The 13,224-nt window shown below is 36.4% G+C and overlaps 1 protein-coding gene across 4 annotated transcripts in view; it reads left to right on the plus strand.

Moving 5' to 3' along the window:
* Positions 1-13,224, plus strand: part of LOC138722662 (neurabin-2-like) — a 41,068-nt gene that overhangs the window by 5,211 nt on the left and 22,633 nt on the right. For all 4 annotated transcript variants that reach the window (XM_069861103.1, XM_069861102.1, XM_069861105.1 and 1 more), the window contains exons 3-8: positions 8,291-8,423; positions 8,917-9,037; positions 9,554-9,658; positions 9,839-9,959; positions 10,427-10,570; positions 12,274-12,327. In XM_069861103.1, the coding sequence (XP_069717204.1) occupies positions 8,291-8,423; positions 8,917-9,037; positions 9,554-9,658; positions 9,839-9,959; positions 10,427-10,570; positions 12,274-12,327 (678 nt within the window). The remainder of the gene's footprint in view (positions 1-8,290; positions 8,424-8,916; positions 9,038-9,553; positions 9,659-9,838; positions 9,960-10,426; positions 10,571-12,273; positions 12,328-13,224) is intronic.

Genomic DNA, 13,224 nt, shown 5'->3' on the forward strand with positions numbered 1-13,224 from the left:
TGTCAAAATAAATGTTTCAATTTTGTGGATGCTGGTGATGAATGATGTCGGGGAAGACTGCTTGCTTGCTTGCCATGGGTGACCTGACTCTAACTCCTGCTGCTGTTCGGTCTTTGCCAACCTTCAGGGACATTATACCTCCATTGCCTGTTTTTCCTACAGTAGTGAAGAGAGCGATACTGTACAGTTATTAGCAGAACTTCACAGGCTGACTTTGTGTTATGGCACGTGAGTTAATTTTAGTCTCTTGTTGCCACATATGAAGCCAGTAAGGAATGTAAAGCACACTCAGCTGTCTGAAGTATTTACAAGGGATCTGAATTTGTCTTTGTCTTCAAGTTTTCTGAATAAACTGTGTAAACAATCAGCATTATAGGGTAAATAACGTCAGGTAACTGTGCTGTCATCACTTTATATTTCACTTTGCTTTTGTTATGTAGTGATTAAACTCACTTTCAATGAAGTTATTACTTTGAAAGGCTTTAATTAACCTAAACGTAATGACTGAGTACTGTGTGACATTTGTAATTTTGAAACTTTCCATTGGGAAAACAAATGCCTGTTTCTAATTGGATTTCTAGAGACATTTTTACTTCTGACTATGTTAAACTTTGTCCTCGAAACCTTTAATAGCGCTGTGACTAACTTCTGCAATGATTTATCATGCTTAGCAATTCTGTAGCTCAGGTAGACTGAAAAGATAATACTGCTGCTATTTACATCAGGAAGTCTGTTTCCTTAGCAGTGCTACCCAGTTTATGTTGCATAGGAGCGTCTGTTCCCAGCTTTTTGTGAGTATTGCTTTAGAGATTGTTAAGTCAAGAACACAGTTTAAAGAAAAAGCCTTTGTGAAGGTTTAGGTTTTTGTTTGCTTTTATATTTGGCACAGTTGAGCAGAAGTTTAAACTTACTTCGTAAATAAGGAAACTGAAAGCTGTTTCATATCTTTGTGTGTTGTCCTAACCAGCCAAGTATCAGCTGCTTCTGAGAGAATATGGAAATCTTTCATGTTGCCAGTTGTCTTGCACATAGGAACAGAGCTTTTTATGTATAGCTGGAACACAAACAGCAATCTTGTCCAGGCTGGCATACTCTTCAGTCGTCTTAGTACAGAACTGCTTGCTGTGGAAGTTAATGAAGCAGTAAATGAAGATACACTTCAATTAGATTTCCCATATAACATCCTATCTGTAAATGCTTACCACTTCTAGAGACACACAATTTTTATAGGTCAGAGTGTAGTCTTCTAAACACTGTTTTAACAGAATGTTGCAGAGTAGTGGTTCAGCTTCGTACATACTCTGATTTTGTTTGAACTGTAACTTCTGTACTTAGAACATCATACATGGAAAGGGATACAAAATACACTAACGGGTGGAAGATACCTGAACCTGGATTTTCTTCAGTTATAAAAGAATTGATGACTGCATAAATGGTCAATTGTTTGTTAGCCATTGGTCAAGCACTTCAGTAAAATTGTTCTGTGGCATTAGGAAAGCAAGTATGTGACATGGGTGTAGGTTGATCTAGGAAGACTGATTCGATTTGAGAGTAGATTTAAACAGAATTGACTCATATGTGGAAAGTTATCTGCTTTTTTAATTGGCATAAGTGTGTCATCCCATCGTGCTTTGTTTGGGATCTCTTACAATGACTTTTTGTTGTTGTGACTCACAGATTTTACTTGTTTGAAGCTCTGTTTATCCCTTGCATCAATGTTATGTTTGTAACTTATCATAATAACTCTTCTTCATATTTTTATCTCAAAAGTCAACACAGTACTTTTCAGTGACACTTCAGTAAAGTAACCCTGTTGTATTCTGCCTGCATCTGAGTGTGGCAGTTCCTGCTGGTTAACTTAGTGGTATCAGATGGTAAAAACATGGATATTAACTAGAGGAAGGAGGTACATATTTTTACAAACGTGAAAATTTTGTTGGTTGTTTTGGGTTTGGTTTTTTTGAGGAAATATGATCTTTAAGCATTTACTGAAATTACAGTTTTCGTAAAAGTTAAACATTTATGAAGCTTAAATGCATTTAATTCTGCATATAGAGTCACCTGGGTTTAGAGTGTCCCATGTCCAGTATTTCTGGTCCTTGTTGTGTTTTGTTTCCATCATGTTTGTTTAGCTCTCTGTAAAGAAGCACTTGTAACTCAAACTTTCTTGGGCATTTTTTCCTATCATATGTATTCCGTTTTGAGTTTTAGGAAATACTTGATGTGTAAGTTTTACAATGGTAGATAGGTTTGGCATTTCAAGAGTCTTTGGATGAGGTCCAGTGCCAGGGTATGGGGCTGTAGAGCAGAAATGTAACTCAGAACAGAAGGAGCAAAGGATTTCTTTTTATATTCTGGCTCATTACTGCAGCATCTCAATTCTTTACATGAGTATCTCAGTGTATTTCTAACTGAATTATTCCCTGGATGCAGTTGTATCACATAATAACTGCCCTGTTTGATGTACTTGATGATGCTATAAAACTCTAGACAAATAAGAGAATGCTGAAGTTATGAATGTCAGGTAAGGTAACTATCACCTGTCTGTCCTCACTCCTTTTTCAGTCCCTCCAACTTCTAACTTTCTAGCAGTTTGACAGGGAGGAAAGTGGTAATTTAAAGGTATTTTTGAGATACTGCATAGTTTGGGGAAAATCAGCATTTGTATCAGAGTTGCAGATTTATGCCCTCACTGGTGGTAGGGCTGCAGCTTTAAGTTACTTATTATAACTAATGCATATCCGGCCTGTGCTGTGTTTTGCTCTGAGAATGACAGTGGGGAGGGAGGAAAGGGGTTGAAGAGTGTTTAATAAGAAGCATTGGGTGTTTCATGGGAGGTGTAATCAAAAGAAACACTGAGGTGGTGGTGAAGGTCAGCAAAGATAAGCAGATTTATAGGAGACAAATTCATTAACTGAACAGTTAAGCTGCTGAAAGAGTCAGCATTTTTTGGATATGTTTGCTGTTATGAGTACTGGAGTGTACTTGACTTGGACTGACAAGGACTGAACAGGCAGTAGCTGAAACTTTTTCGTAGTTTACCCAAGAGATGGAAAAAATGAGTTGTTCCTTTTCATATCATTCTAACGTAAAAGAGAAGGGGAACATTCAGAAGGACATCAGTAAAAAGAAGTGCACCTCCATTATCTGAGTACATACGTTGTATTATTGAGATAAAAAGGTGCAGTGTAGTAGAGTTGTTTTTACAAGGTGCTTACAATAAAGCATTATCCCAAAAGGGAACGTGGAAATTCTTTATTTTTCAATAATTTTTCTCCCTTACCCTCTGATGTCTCTTGGAATAGTGAGGTGATCCTCCTTTTCAGAGCTGGGGTATTGATTGTCGCTAGGAACAATATTACTGCAGGTCAGTTGATTGAGTTGATCTGGTATGGCAGGGTTATTTTGTTGTTGTTTCTTCTTATGGCCTTTAGAAAACAGCCAGGTGGACTATTTTTTTTCCACTGTTATTCTTTTGAAGTTCCTCTTACCAGTTTACTTGCAATTTTCTCTGTCTTCAGAATTTCTTTCACTGGTATTTAAAAATTAAATACCTGAAAGTAAAAGAGTGTTTCTTCTAATTAGGTAGCATAACCTGACTGAAGCAGATCCCATGCTCTGTTTCCTGCTCTTTTACTAGCTCCACTGCTTTCGCTACTGTAGTGAAATATAGAACTAGAGAATAAATTTTACTAGTTTTATTGAGAACTAAGTTGAGAATAGTGAGACTGGTAAAGAACTGGTTTATTTATGATGAAATTATCTATATGAAATTGTCTGCACTGTAGATCTGAAGCAAGATTGCACTTACATCTTTACTTAAACTGAGTTGATTGGGGTTCTTAAGTCACATATCGCTACAGGATCAGATGAAGAGGATGCACGGTCTGCTGGTCTGCCTGTTTGGTAACAGAAAACACTGCATTGAGTGTAGTTGCTTATAATATTAACCTGTTTAACAGTTACCAACTGTTTTGAATGATTTATGCAGGTGAATAAAAGTGTAAGTGTTTAAAAAGAAACAACAGTAAGCAAGGTGTTTGCTGATTAAAGGCTTTGATGGCATGAATTGACATAAATTTGGTATAGTCACTTTTCACTTAAAATATAACAAGTGGCGGTAATAAAGTGCTAACTGTGAAGCTTTCAGAAACAAAAGGAAGAGTGGGTAATGGTAACAAGATGTCTGCTTTAACCGAAGAGGGAGATTGTGAAAGTAAACTGTGAAATGTACTTCATACTTCAGTCCTACTTCAGTGCTGTTGTTTCAGATGATTATTTGCGTTTGCCTGGGAACTTAACGTTTTGCTGAGCATCGCGAGGCAGTTAGTTTGAAAGCCAAAACTGTCAGATAATTTTCCCTCAGCTGTAACTTGTATTTTGAATGTTTGGCTTTATTGTGTGTCAGTAAACTCGCATGTTCAAAGTGAGGAGTTGTGTTCCGGAAGAACCATGAACCGAGTGGTGTGGTTGCTGCTAGGTGTGGTGTGACGCGCTGCTGTTGGGAACACTGCAGTGCCTCTCCCCGGTGAGCGTTACTCCACACACGAGGATTTGAAAGTGATATTGATATTGCTTCCATTCCAATGAGTTGTGAGCCCTTCTGCGCAGGTATTGATTTCTTAATCTTACTATTTAGTTACTTTTGTAGTGTTCTGGTTTTGATCAGGCACAAACAACTCTTATCTAGTGGAAATGTATATGGGAGTGGAGATTTTTGGACTGTGTTTTATGACTCTAGCACTTTCAAACAGATGCATGGTAAGGTAGTATTTACCCTCTAAGAAAATCAACATTTTGCTAAAACTAACACGTCTCTCAAGTAGTGCTTTTTGCATGCTGCTAAGAGTTTGAATTAAGTGAGGTTATTTGGGTTTGTTTGCTGTGATGATGCTGTTTTCTGTGACAGCACTAAGGCGATATAATGGAGATTTTTAGTTCTGTATGGTAACAGGAACTGAATGGTCAGATGTTTTAGACAGTAGGCTGCATGCATTGGGGTTTTTATGTGTGCTAATCTTGATGATGTCGGCATCTTCATAGAAGGAGGTAAACTTCATTTTGCGTTCAAAAAGTGATTCATTTTCCTGGTATGAAGACTGAAATTTGTTCTGTCTCCACATAAATATCTGCTGTCCAATAAACATGAACATATTTGAAAATTTCCAGTTATATATGTTAATAGTTTAATTAAAATAGTCCTTAAAAATTCAGCCCTCTGACTGAACTTTTTTGGATTCAAATTACTGTTTTCATTCTAGAGAAAAGAGGTCTTGAGTGTAAAAAGAAATTCTCTTTTTTCATATAGCAGGGTTTTTCATAATTTATTAGCTTGACGTGATCCAGAAGTTATTTAATGTTAGGTTAACTTTCTATGATAAAAGGCTTGTAAAATTCACGTAGTTTCCACAGTAAAATTCATCTGGTTTCTCCTGTGTTGAGACAATAACTTGTGTTTGCTAAAGCATATCTTCTAAAAATATCACTTGCACACTAATAATTGTACGATCTCTGGCTAGCAGTGGCTTCTAAATAGTAAGATTAGAATTTCTTTTGTCCCTAATGCGTTTGATTCAGTGACTAAACCCCACCAGACATGGTGCAGGGATGAGCTGTGTTTAGCTTTCTCATCAATCTTCTAAACTGTGTAACTTGTAACTTATGTTATTTATTATCCGCTTTTTAACTGTGTTTAATGTTACTTTTGTGGCTTGGCAAGAACAACTTGCTGAGCAATTTTGTGTTTTCCATACTAGTATCAGCAATTTTACTGTTTCCGTCTCATAAAAGATTAATACAATGTTATAAATCCACTTGTACACAATAAAAATTTCTGTCTTTTGCCCTTGACTCTTTGGCCATAGTTTTCTCAGTGTGCTCTTGCTTTCCTTTTTGTTATTGCAGTGTTTGGCTTCTGGTTATAGATCAGTTTTTCTTTTCCTTTATTTTTGTAGATTCATGTTTTTCCTCAAAATTCTTTTTCTGAAGTTGGGGGCAGGTGGGGTGTTGCTATTTTGAAATTAGTCTGTCTTGTCTGAATTGAGTGGTTATGGTTTTTATAATGTTGCCTAAGGCCACCTCACATTTGCCTTCTCTCACTTTAAGAGAAAAGTATGAATTCTTTCTTGTCGTGGATTAGTCAGAACTTATTACAGACATTTTTTTTTAAAAAAGCTAGCGTGCACAAGTATTAGTGATCTTCATTTGCATAGATATGTTTGTGCTAATATTTGATGAATAACAATTATAGATGTCACTGGAATCTAAGCCACTACTAGTTTTAAATTTTATGATCCACTCTTGACAGGTCATCAATTCCTTTGGTAAATTTTCAGTCAGAATGGGCAAATTCCATGAGACTCTCAAGTACAAGGCTTTTGCTTTAATGTTGGAAAAATATTTAATTAATTCTGGAAATTCAGAGAGATTTTAGTGCTGGCAGGCTGAGATGTGCAGCACACATAATGTTGTTGTTATGGTGCCACTTTGTACCAGATTTCCAGTGCAGTATAAATGTTGCATAAAGATCCATGTAATTCTTCAGTAGGTAGTGACTACTTGCATCATCTTCTGCATTGTGAGTTAAACCACTGAGTTACAAAGAATCAAGAAAATACTGTTTTCTGTGTCTCTGAAAGTGGCTACTACCATTCTCTCCCTTTGGCCCATCCAGCCATTTAATACTTAGTGGTCTTTAACATTTTAATCGTATCGTTAATACTAGTTCAATTAATACTAGATCAAGTTATGATTTGTATACTCATGAACTTCCTTTTTATTAGTAGTTTTAAAATTCTTCTTATTATAACTTCACTATATATGTAGAGAGATTGATTTTTCTGTTGGGAAGGAAAGGAACAAAAGTAGACTGGTCTTGTTGCAAAGGGAGAACAGTGCTTAATTAAATGTTTCAGCTTCACATCCTATTTACTGATTTGGGGAGGCAGAGAGGGAGGTTAATTTAAAGAACTTAGCTGCCTTTTTTCCGATAGTGATAAGACTAAGGACACTTGAGAACTTAGGATGGTTTTCTTTGTCTGTTTTGCAGATTTTCCTGAAAATGTTATGGAAGTCAGATACTCTTAAGTGCAGCCTTTGTTGTCTTTCTGTGTCCAGTTGTTGCCCACTGGCGTCTTTGTGACAGTCCAAAGGAGTTTATTAGTTTATGTGCCTTTATGCAAGACTTGGGAACAACAGCTTTTCAGGGAGGTTCTTTTATTGGAGGAAACATAAGACTTCAGAGAGTTGGTTTCTTCCTTCCCTTTCAGCTAATCCTCCTTACTTACTGGACTGCTGTATGGCCGTGCCATGTTTCTGGAGTAGCTGTTTTGTGGGATTTGGTGAAGAGTTTGTTAACTGTCCTCCAGTTGTAGTCTGGAGGTGAAGCGGTAAGCTCCCTGGGAAATACTGAGTTATATCACTTGCTTTTTGGTAATCTGTTTCAATAACCATGTGTCTTCGGCTACTGCCATGCAGAGCTAACACCATATACTAGTGGATATAAATTCACTAGGAAAATGTTAATTATAGCTAATTACAATTAATTCTGTCTTATTTACGTGATTGCAGTTACATGTCTAGGTAGTCTTAGTGGGAAAATGCAGAAGTTGCAAGACCTTAGTAGGCTAGTGTAGATGAACAGGAGGTGTTGTATTGTTTTTTCTTCCCCTCCCCCCCAACTTATGAATTTAAATACAATTAATGAACAGTGATAAATAAAACTAACCCTGTTACACATAGCTCAGTCTTTCTAGATTTTGGTCTTAATTTGTGTTGTTTATTTTTTATTCTTAACAATAAGGAAAATCAGCTGGAGTGATTACTAAAAATAGTAGTGTATGTAACAAGGCATTTCCTTTTCCTGGGAAACTGTGTGATTCCCTTGCAAAATCAGAAAACTACATCTGTTTGAAGCGCTGCAATTGGCAGATGGTGTGGGGGGAGGGAAGAAGAGAGGAAGAGAGATCTGGGGGGACGTAGTCCTAAAAAAGAAAGGTAACACTATGGCAAAGAGGGAGGTGACTGATTTCCTTGACTGATTATTTTAAGTATTTGATGTATTTAGAGCACAAAAAGTATTTAAGGAATTGTTTTGAAACTTCTAAAATGTTACTTCTGTGCAAGTTGGAAACTCTGTTACAGCAGCAGTATTTATTAAATTGATGGTTGTTTTGAAATGCGATCTCTAAAAATACTGCTTACATTTACTTACTGATTTTTCTTTCAATTATATCATGCTTGGAAGGCAGTAGGAAAGCACTAAAAAAAAGTTTTCTGTTACCTTTCTCAGGTTTTCAGTACTTATTCAAATGAAGACTACGATAGACGTAATGAAGAAGTTGATCCTGTGGCAGCCTCAGCTGAGTATGAGCTTGAGAAAAGGGTGGAAAAAATGGAAGTGTTTCCTGTGGAAATTGAAAAAGGTGCAAATCAAAACTTGAACATTTGCAAGAGTTACTGTGCACACAAACAAATTTAAACTCTTACCTTCTCTGAATTTTGGTCCTGAATTTTTAAATGTGTATTCAGGTTTTCATTTGAGGCTAGTTCTTGTTGAATTTAGTGAACTTTAACTGGACAGGCCTCTATTAAGTGCAGATTGTCATACTTGATTGAAGTTAGGAAGTATGTGTTTGCTGAGTGGCAGATCTGCACCAGAATGTATGCAGCTCATAGATTTTGCCCTTCCTTCCTTCCAGATCCCATGAAGATTTGAATCTAACACACAGTCATAACTACAGAACGAAAAAGCTTTAAGTGGTATCTAGATAGAAAATACGTTGTCTTTTTTTTTTTTTTTTCTAAGTGACTTTTCATATCTTGTGTGGAAGGACTTGAAATGCTTTGAAACCGCTCACTACTGCTAACTATTGCATCTTGTGTTATATGGCTAATGTTAAATCTTTAATCCATTAGGTGACAGTGGCCTTGGCATCAGTATTATTGGAATGGGAGTTGGTGCTGATCAGGGACTGGAAAAACTAGGTATTTTCGTAAAAACAATAACGGATGGTGGAGCTGCTCAGCGAGATGGACGGTAAGTGTGTCATTGAATCGATTATGCGTTTTACAAACTGAGCCCAATGTTTATCATTGGATATGCTAAATGCTGTGAATAGAAGTACAAAAGCTGAATGCAGATGAATAAATATTACATTTCTGCTTTATGTTAATTTTGTTAAAAGCTAGATTTTTATTTAATATATTTAATATAGGACATTTTTTGAAAATAAGCGTAGATCTGCTTATAGCATATATGAAGAAAGCTTAGTATGTGCCCATGTGTAAAAGTGCCATGAAATCGTATTGACACCCCAGGACATCAATCACTGTAAATAATATAAAAAATATCAAAGCAAATATTGCATAAACTTCACTTGGTGATCTGCATAGTAACTGAGGTTCGGACATTGTTTTTAAAGAATGAACCTCTTGGGACTCAATTTCTCATTGTAAATGCTAGTGTGTTTTAAGTGATGCTTGTCATGTCAAAAATCTGTCAAGCCAAAATCTTTATGTTGAACTGATAGCTAAACATTTATTTATTTTGCAGCATTCAAGTAAATGATCAGATTGTTGAGGTTGATGGCATAAGTCTAGTGGGAGTCACTCAGTTCTTTGCAGCCACTGTATTAAAAAACACAAAAGGCACAGTGAGGTATGTATGTTTGCTGTGAAATAATACTTGATTTTTGTCATTTTTCATTAATGGAGAACACAAAACCAAAATCCGAAAGTTTTACAAAGACATTGTTAAAGGCGACAGTATGACAGACTGATTTTTTTAGGTATATCTTAAGCTTTTTGCTGCATCGTATAATTTGGTTTTCTTCTCTAGGTTTCTGATTGGGAGAGAGAAGCCAGGGACTCAGAGTGAAGTAGCCCGCCTCATCAGTGAGACCTTAGAGCGAGAGAGATGTCTGTATGAGCAGCACTATGTTCATGATGATACAGAGCAGGTAAAACATTATCTGCTCTTGCATATTCTTAAAAATACATGACTACTGCTACATGCAATAACTTCTGCAAATAGAGTAAATGGGTTTGAATCGAATTGAAGCAAAAAGAGGACTAAACTGGCAAATGGTTAAAAACAGAAAACACAAACTTCTTGCACTACTTTTATCAAGGTACATGATTATCACTACTTGCTATACTTCCAATTTATCAATAGTCCAAAAGCTATTTTGAAGTATCAGCTGTGTGTAATTGCTTTATGTATGGCTTATGTAGCTTTCTTCCATGGAGCTCTGATGGAGGTTTTTGCAAGTCATCTTTAAAACTTATCATAGGTATGAGAAACTAAAAAGTAGTAACTAACTGAGAAAAGTTTTGCAGCTATTTGGATTCCTTGATTGTGTATTTTTGTTATTACTGCTACTATAACGCAAGGTGTGTGTCTGTGATTTTTTTCCCATTTTGTCAGGATGATGACTATGATGATGATGACGATACTTATGAGACACATTTACATGGAAAATCTGTAGAAGTGTTTGATCTTCCTGAAAACGAAGATATTGATTTACCACTGGACATGGATTCAGCACAGTCTCTTCTTAAATTTAAAGAGGTGTGGTAACAGTATCTTAAATATTCTTTGTAATGCACTGGGGAGTGTCTAACCTTGTAAGATTTTTATATAATCCCTTTTATGTCCCCTTCACTGTGGCTTTGAGGTTTTTTCCCCCTTGACATCACTGATAAATCTCTCTGGTGAATGTCCCTTGAAATGTAGGTTTGGAATTTTCTGATCTCAACTTCCCTGTAGGTATTTCTATTAAATGGTCCTTTGATTTAAATTAAATTAAAAAAGCCCTTGGAGGCAGGTATTAGAACCCAACAAGCATCATCTTCCTACTTGTTGTGATGTCTGAGCATTACATTAAACAGATGCAGTGCTTCTCTTGGTTCTTCTTTGGCCCATTGGACTTTGCATTTATTTCCTGCATAGTAGAATGGCTTTGGCTGTGGGGAGGGAGAATGGGGGGGACAACTGGCCCATTCTGGATGGTCTGGAGTATTGTGGTTAGATGTTCTTCAGGAAGATAAGAAATACACATCTAATCTCTTGCGCTGGTGCTGTGGTCTTCTGGAAAATCTCTGCATATATAAAAGCACTTGATTCTGTAGAGAGGCATGGTTTTGGCTTGGAGATTTTTTTTCAGGTGAACCCTTCTGTTTTTTTATGATGTATTTTTTGGAAGTAATTAATTTGTAAAATCAATAGGGCAATCCAGACTGAATCCCAGCTTCACATAGTAATTGGAAAATCACGTTCCCTTTTCTCAAGGTTCTTATAAAGGAGCATATTTACTTTATTCGGGTCTGTGAAATCTAGTCAGGGATTTAGGTGGTGCAGACTTCGGCATTTAAGGGTCTGGGTGTCTTTGAAGTTTTCAGTCACTGTCATTTTCACTCTGGAAGAGAAAAAAATACTGCAAAGAAACTGTTTTGTAAGATGCCATTTGGTGCATACAACAGGTTATTTTTGTAAAGGATCAGTGTTTTGGAGACATACCTAAGTTTGCTCTTTGGATAGGATTGATGATATCATTGAGGAAGCTGAAATTTCAGGCTATTCATCACGTTGATAAGAGAACACTTAAAGTTTTTCTAGGTTAGGAAGCATAGAAGCAGGCTACAGGATCTTTTCATACGTGGAAAGTGAGATACAAGAAATAACAAAATAACTAATAGTTGTCAAAAAGGGGGTTTTTGCACTCATGTCTGCTGTTTTCTTAAGACATGCTAACAATAATCTTTGCATTTGGCTTAGATGCATCCTTTATCTAATAATCCTGTGAAGATTTGTGGTGTAAAGTACAAGGCTTAATTTTAAAACAAAGCCAATATAGTTACTTGTAAGTTCTGATAAGTCAGAATCTTTAGTTCTGTAAAATTTTTACTTGATTCTGTCTGCTGCTTGTCAGCATAAGTGCACTGCTACCTTGTCATTCTCCTAGCACATTGAAACGTTATTTTAACCTACTTGCTTTTCTTAATGTATAGCAAACAATATGGGATTTTTAACTGTATATGGTCATGTATTGATTTCGTAGCATATAGAATAATGTGGAACTTGTTTGGTTTTAACTTGAGTTCAACTTTTTTTTTAATAAAAGCTCATTTCTGTAACCAACAAGTAATTAAGTTGACTTTATGCCACTGTAAAAATGGTTTGAGGAATAAGGGAATTATGGACAAATACTTAAAACCAGCATTACAAGTGTCATTTTGTGCGTGCTCATCCAATTTGTTGTTCATTTGTTTCAGCTACAATTAAAACATGCAGTAACAATAGCTGAAGTGAATCAACTGAAGGAGAAAGTAAGTTTTCAAAGAATCTTATTACTTGGTGGTAGGATTATTTTTTATTTCTGCTACGACTTTTTACCAAGAACAGGCTGAACGCAGAAGGCAGCAGTCGGTTTTAGGCCTCATGGTCTGTGTTATGCTGGACAGGCATTTCTAAGCTAAAAAGCTGTGCTCAAACTTAAGTAACAAAACAAACTCAAAAAACAAATGAAAAAAAACCCAACCCCAAAATCCCTTCTGTGCCATTATGAAATGAATAAATTAGTATTACTGCTTATAGTAGAACTGAATATAGTAGAGTACTGTATGAATCAAGCTACTAAACAAATGAGAACATTTTCAGTGGTATTGACACTTAAGAGACCATGGTTTATGGATGACTTTCTGTTACCAGAAAGTTATTTTGGTCACCTTATTTCCCCTCTTTCCCTAGTCAAATTTCTGACCTGCTTTGGGGGGGAGAGTTTTTTTCCTGCTTTTTTTTTTTTTGTGAGAATGGTTCAATGCTTCTGCTTCCCCTGAGAAAAGATTTCCTGTTCTTTTTGCTGCTTTTTACACTGATAGAGATATGTGCATGGCCTTTTTTGTGGAAATATTTGTTGTAGGTGAGCAGCTTCTTTTATTCCATTGCCCTTCTGTGTTGCTTTGCTGAGAAATGTGTACCCTAGGACAAATTGCAGCATATTGCTGGGGATGCGTAGCAAGTGGGGAGGGGTTGGTGCCTCAGACTGCAATAATTTTGAATAACAGTATCTATTGGCGTTTTTCTCGCACTCTGCAAGTGTCCAGAGCTCTAAGTATAGTGAGGCAAGGCAGCCAAAACCTGTGTTCTGATGATACTCTGATTTTGACTTTTGACAGTGCAAGGATGAGTCCTTGCAGTGTCCTTGAAATTTGGCCCAAGTGGAT

The sequence above is a fragment of the Phaenicophaeus curvirostris genome, chromosome 7 (genome assembly GCF_032191515.1).
Source record: "Phaenicophaeus curvirostris isolate KB17595 chromosome 7, BPBGC_Pcur_1.0, whole genome shotgun sequence".
Taxonomy (NCBI): Eukaryota; Metazoa; Chordata; class Aves; order Cuculiformes; family Cuculidae; genus Phaenicophaeus; species Phaenicophaeus curvirostris.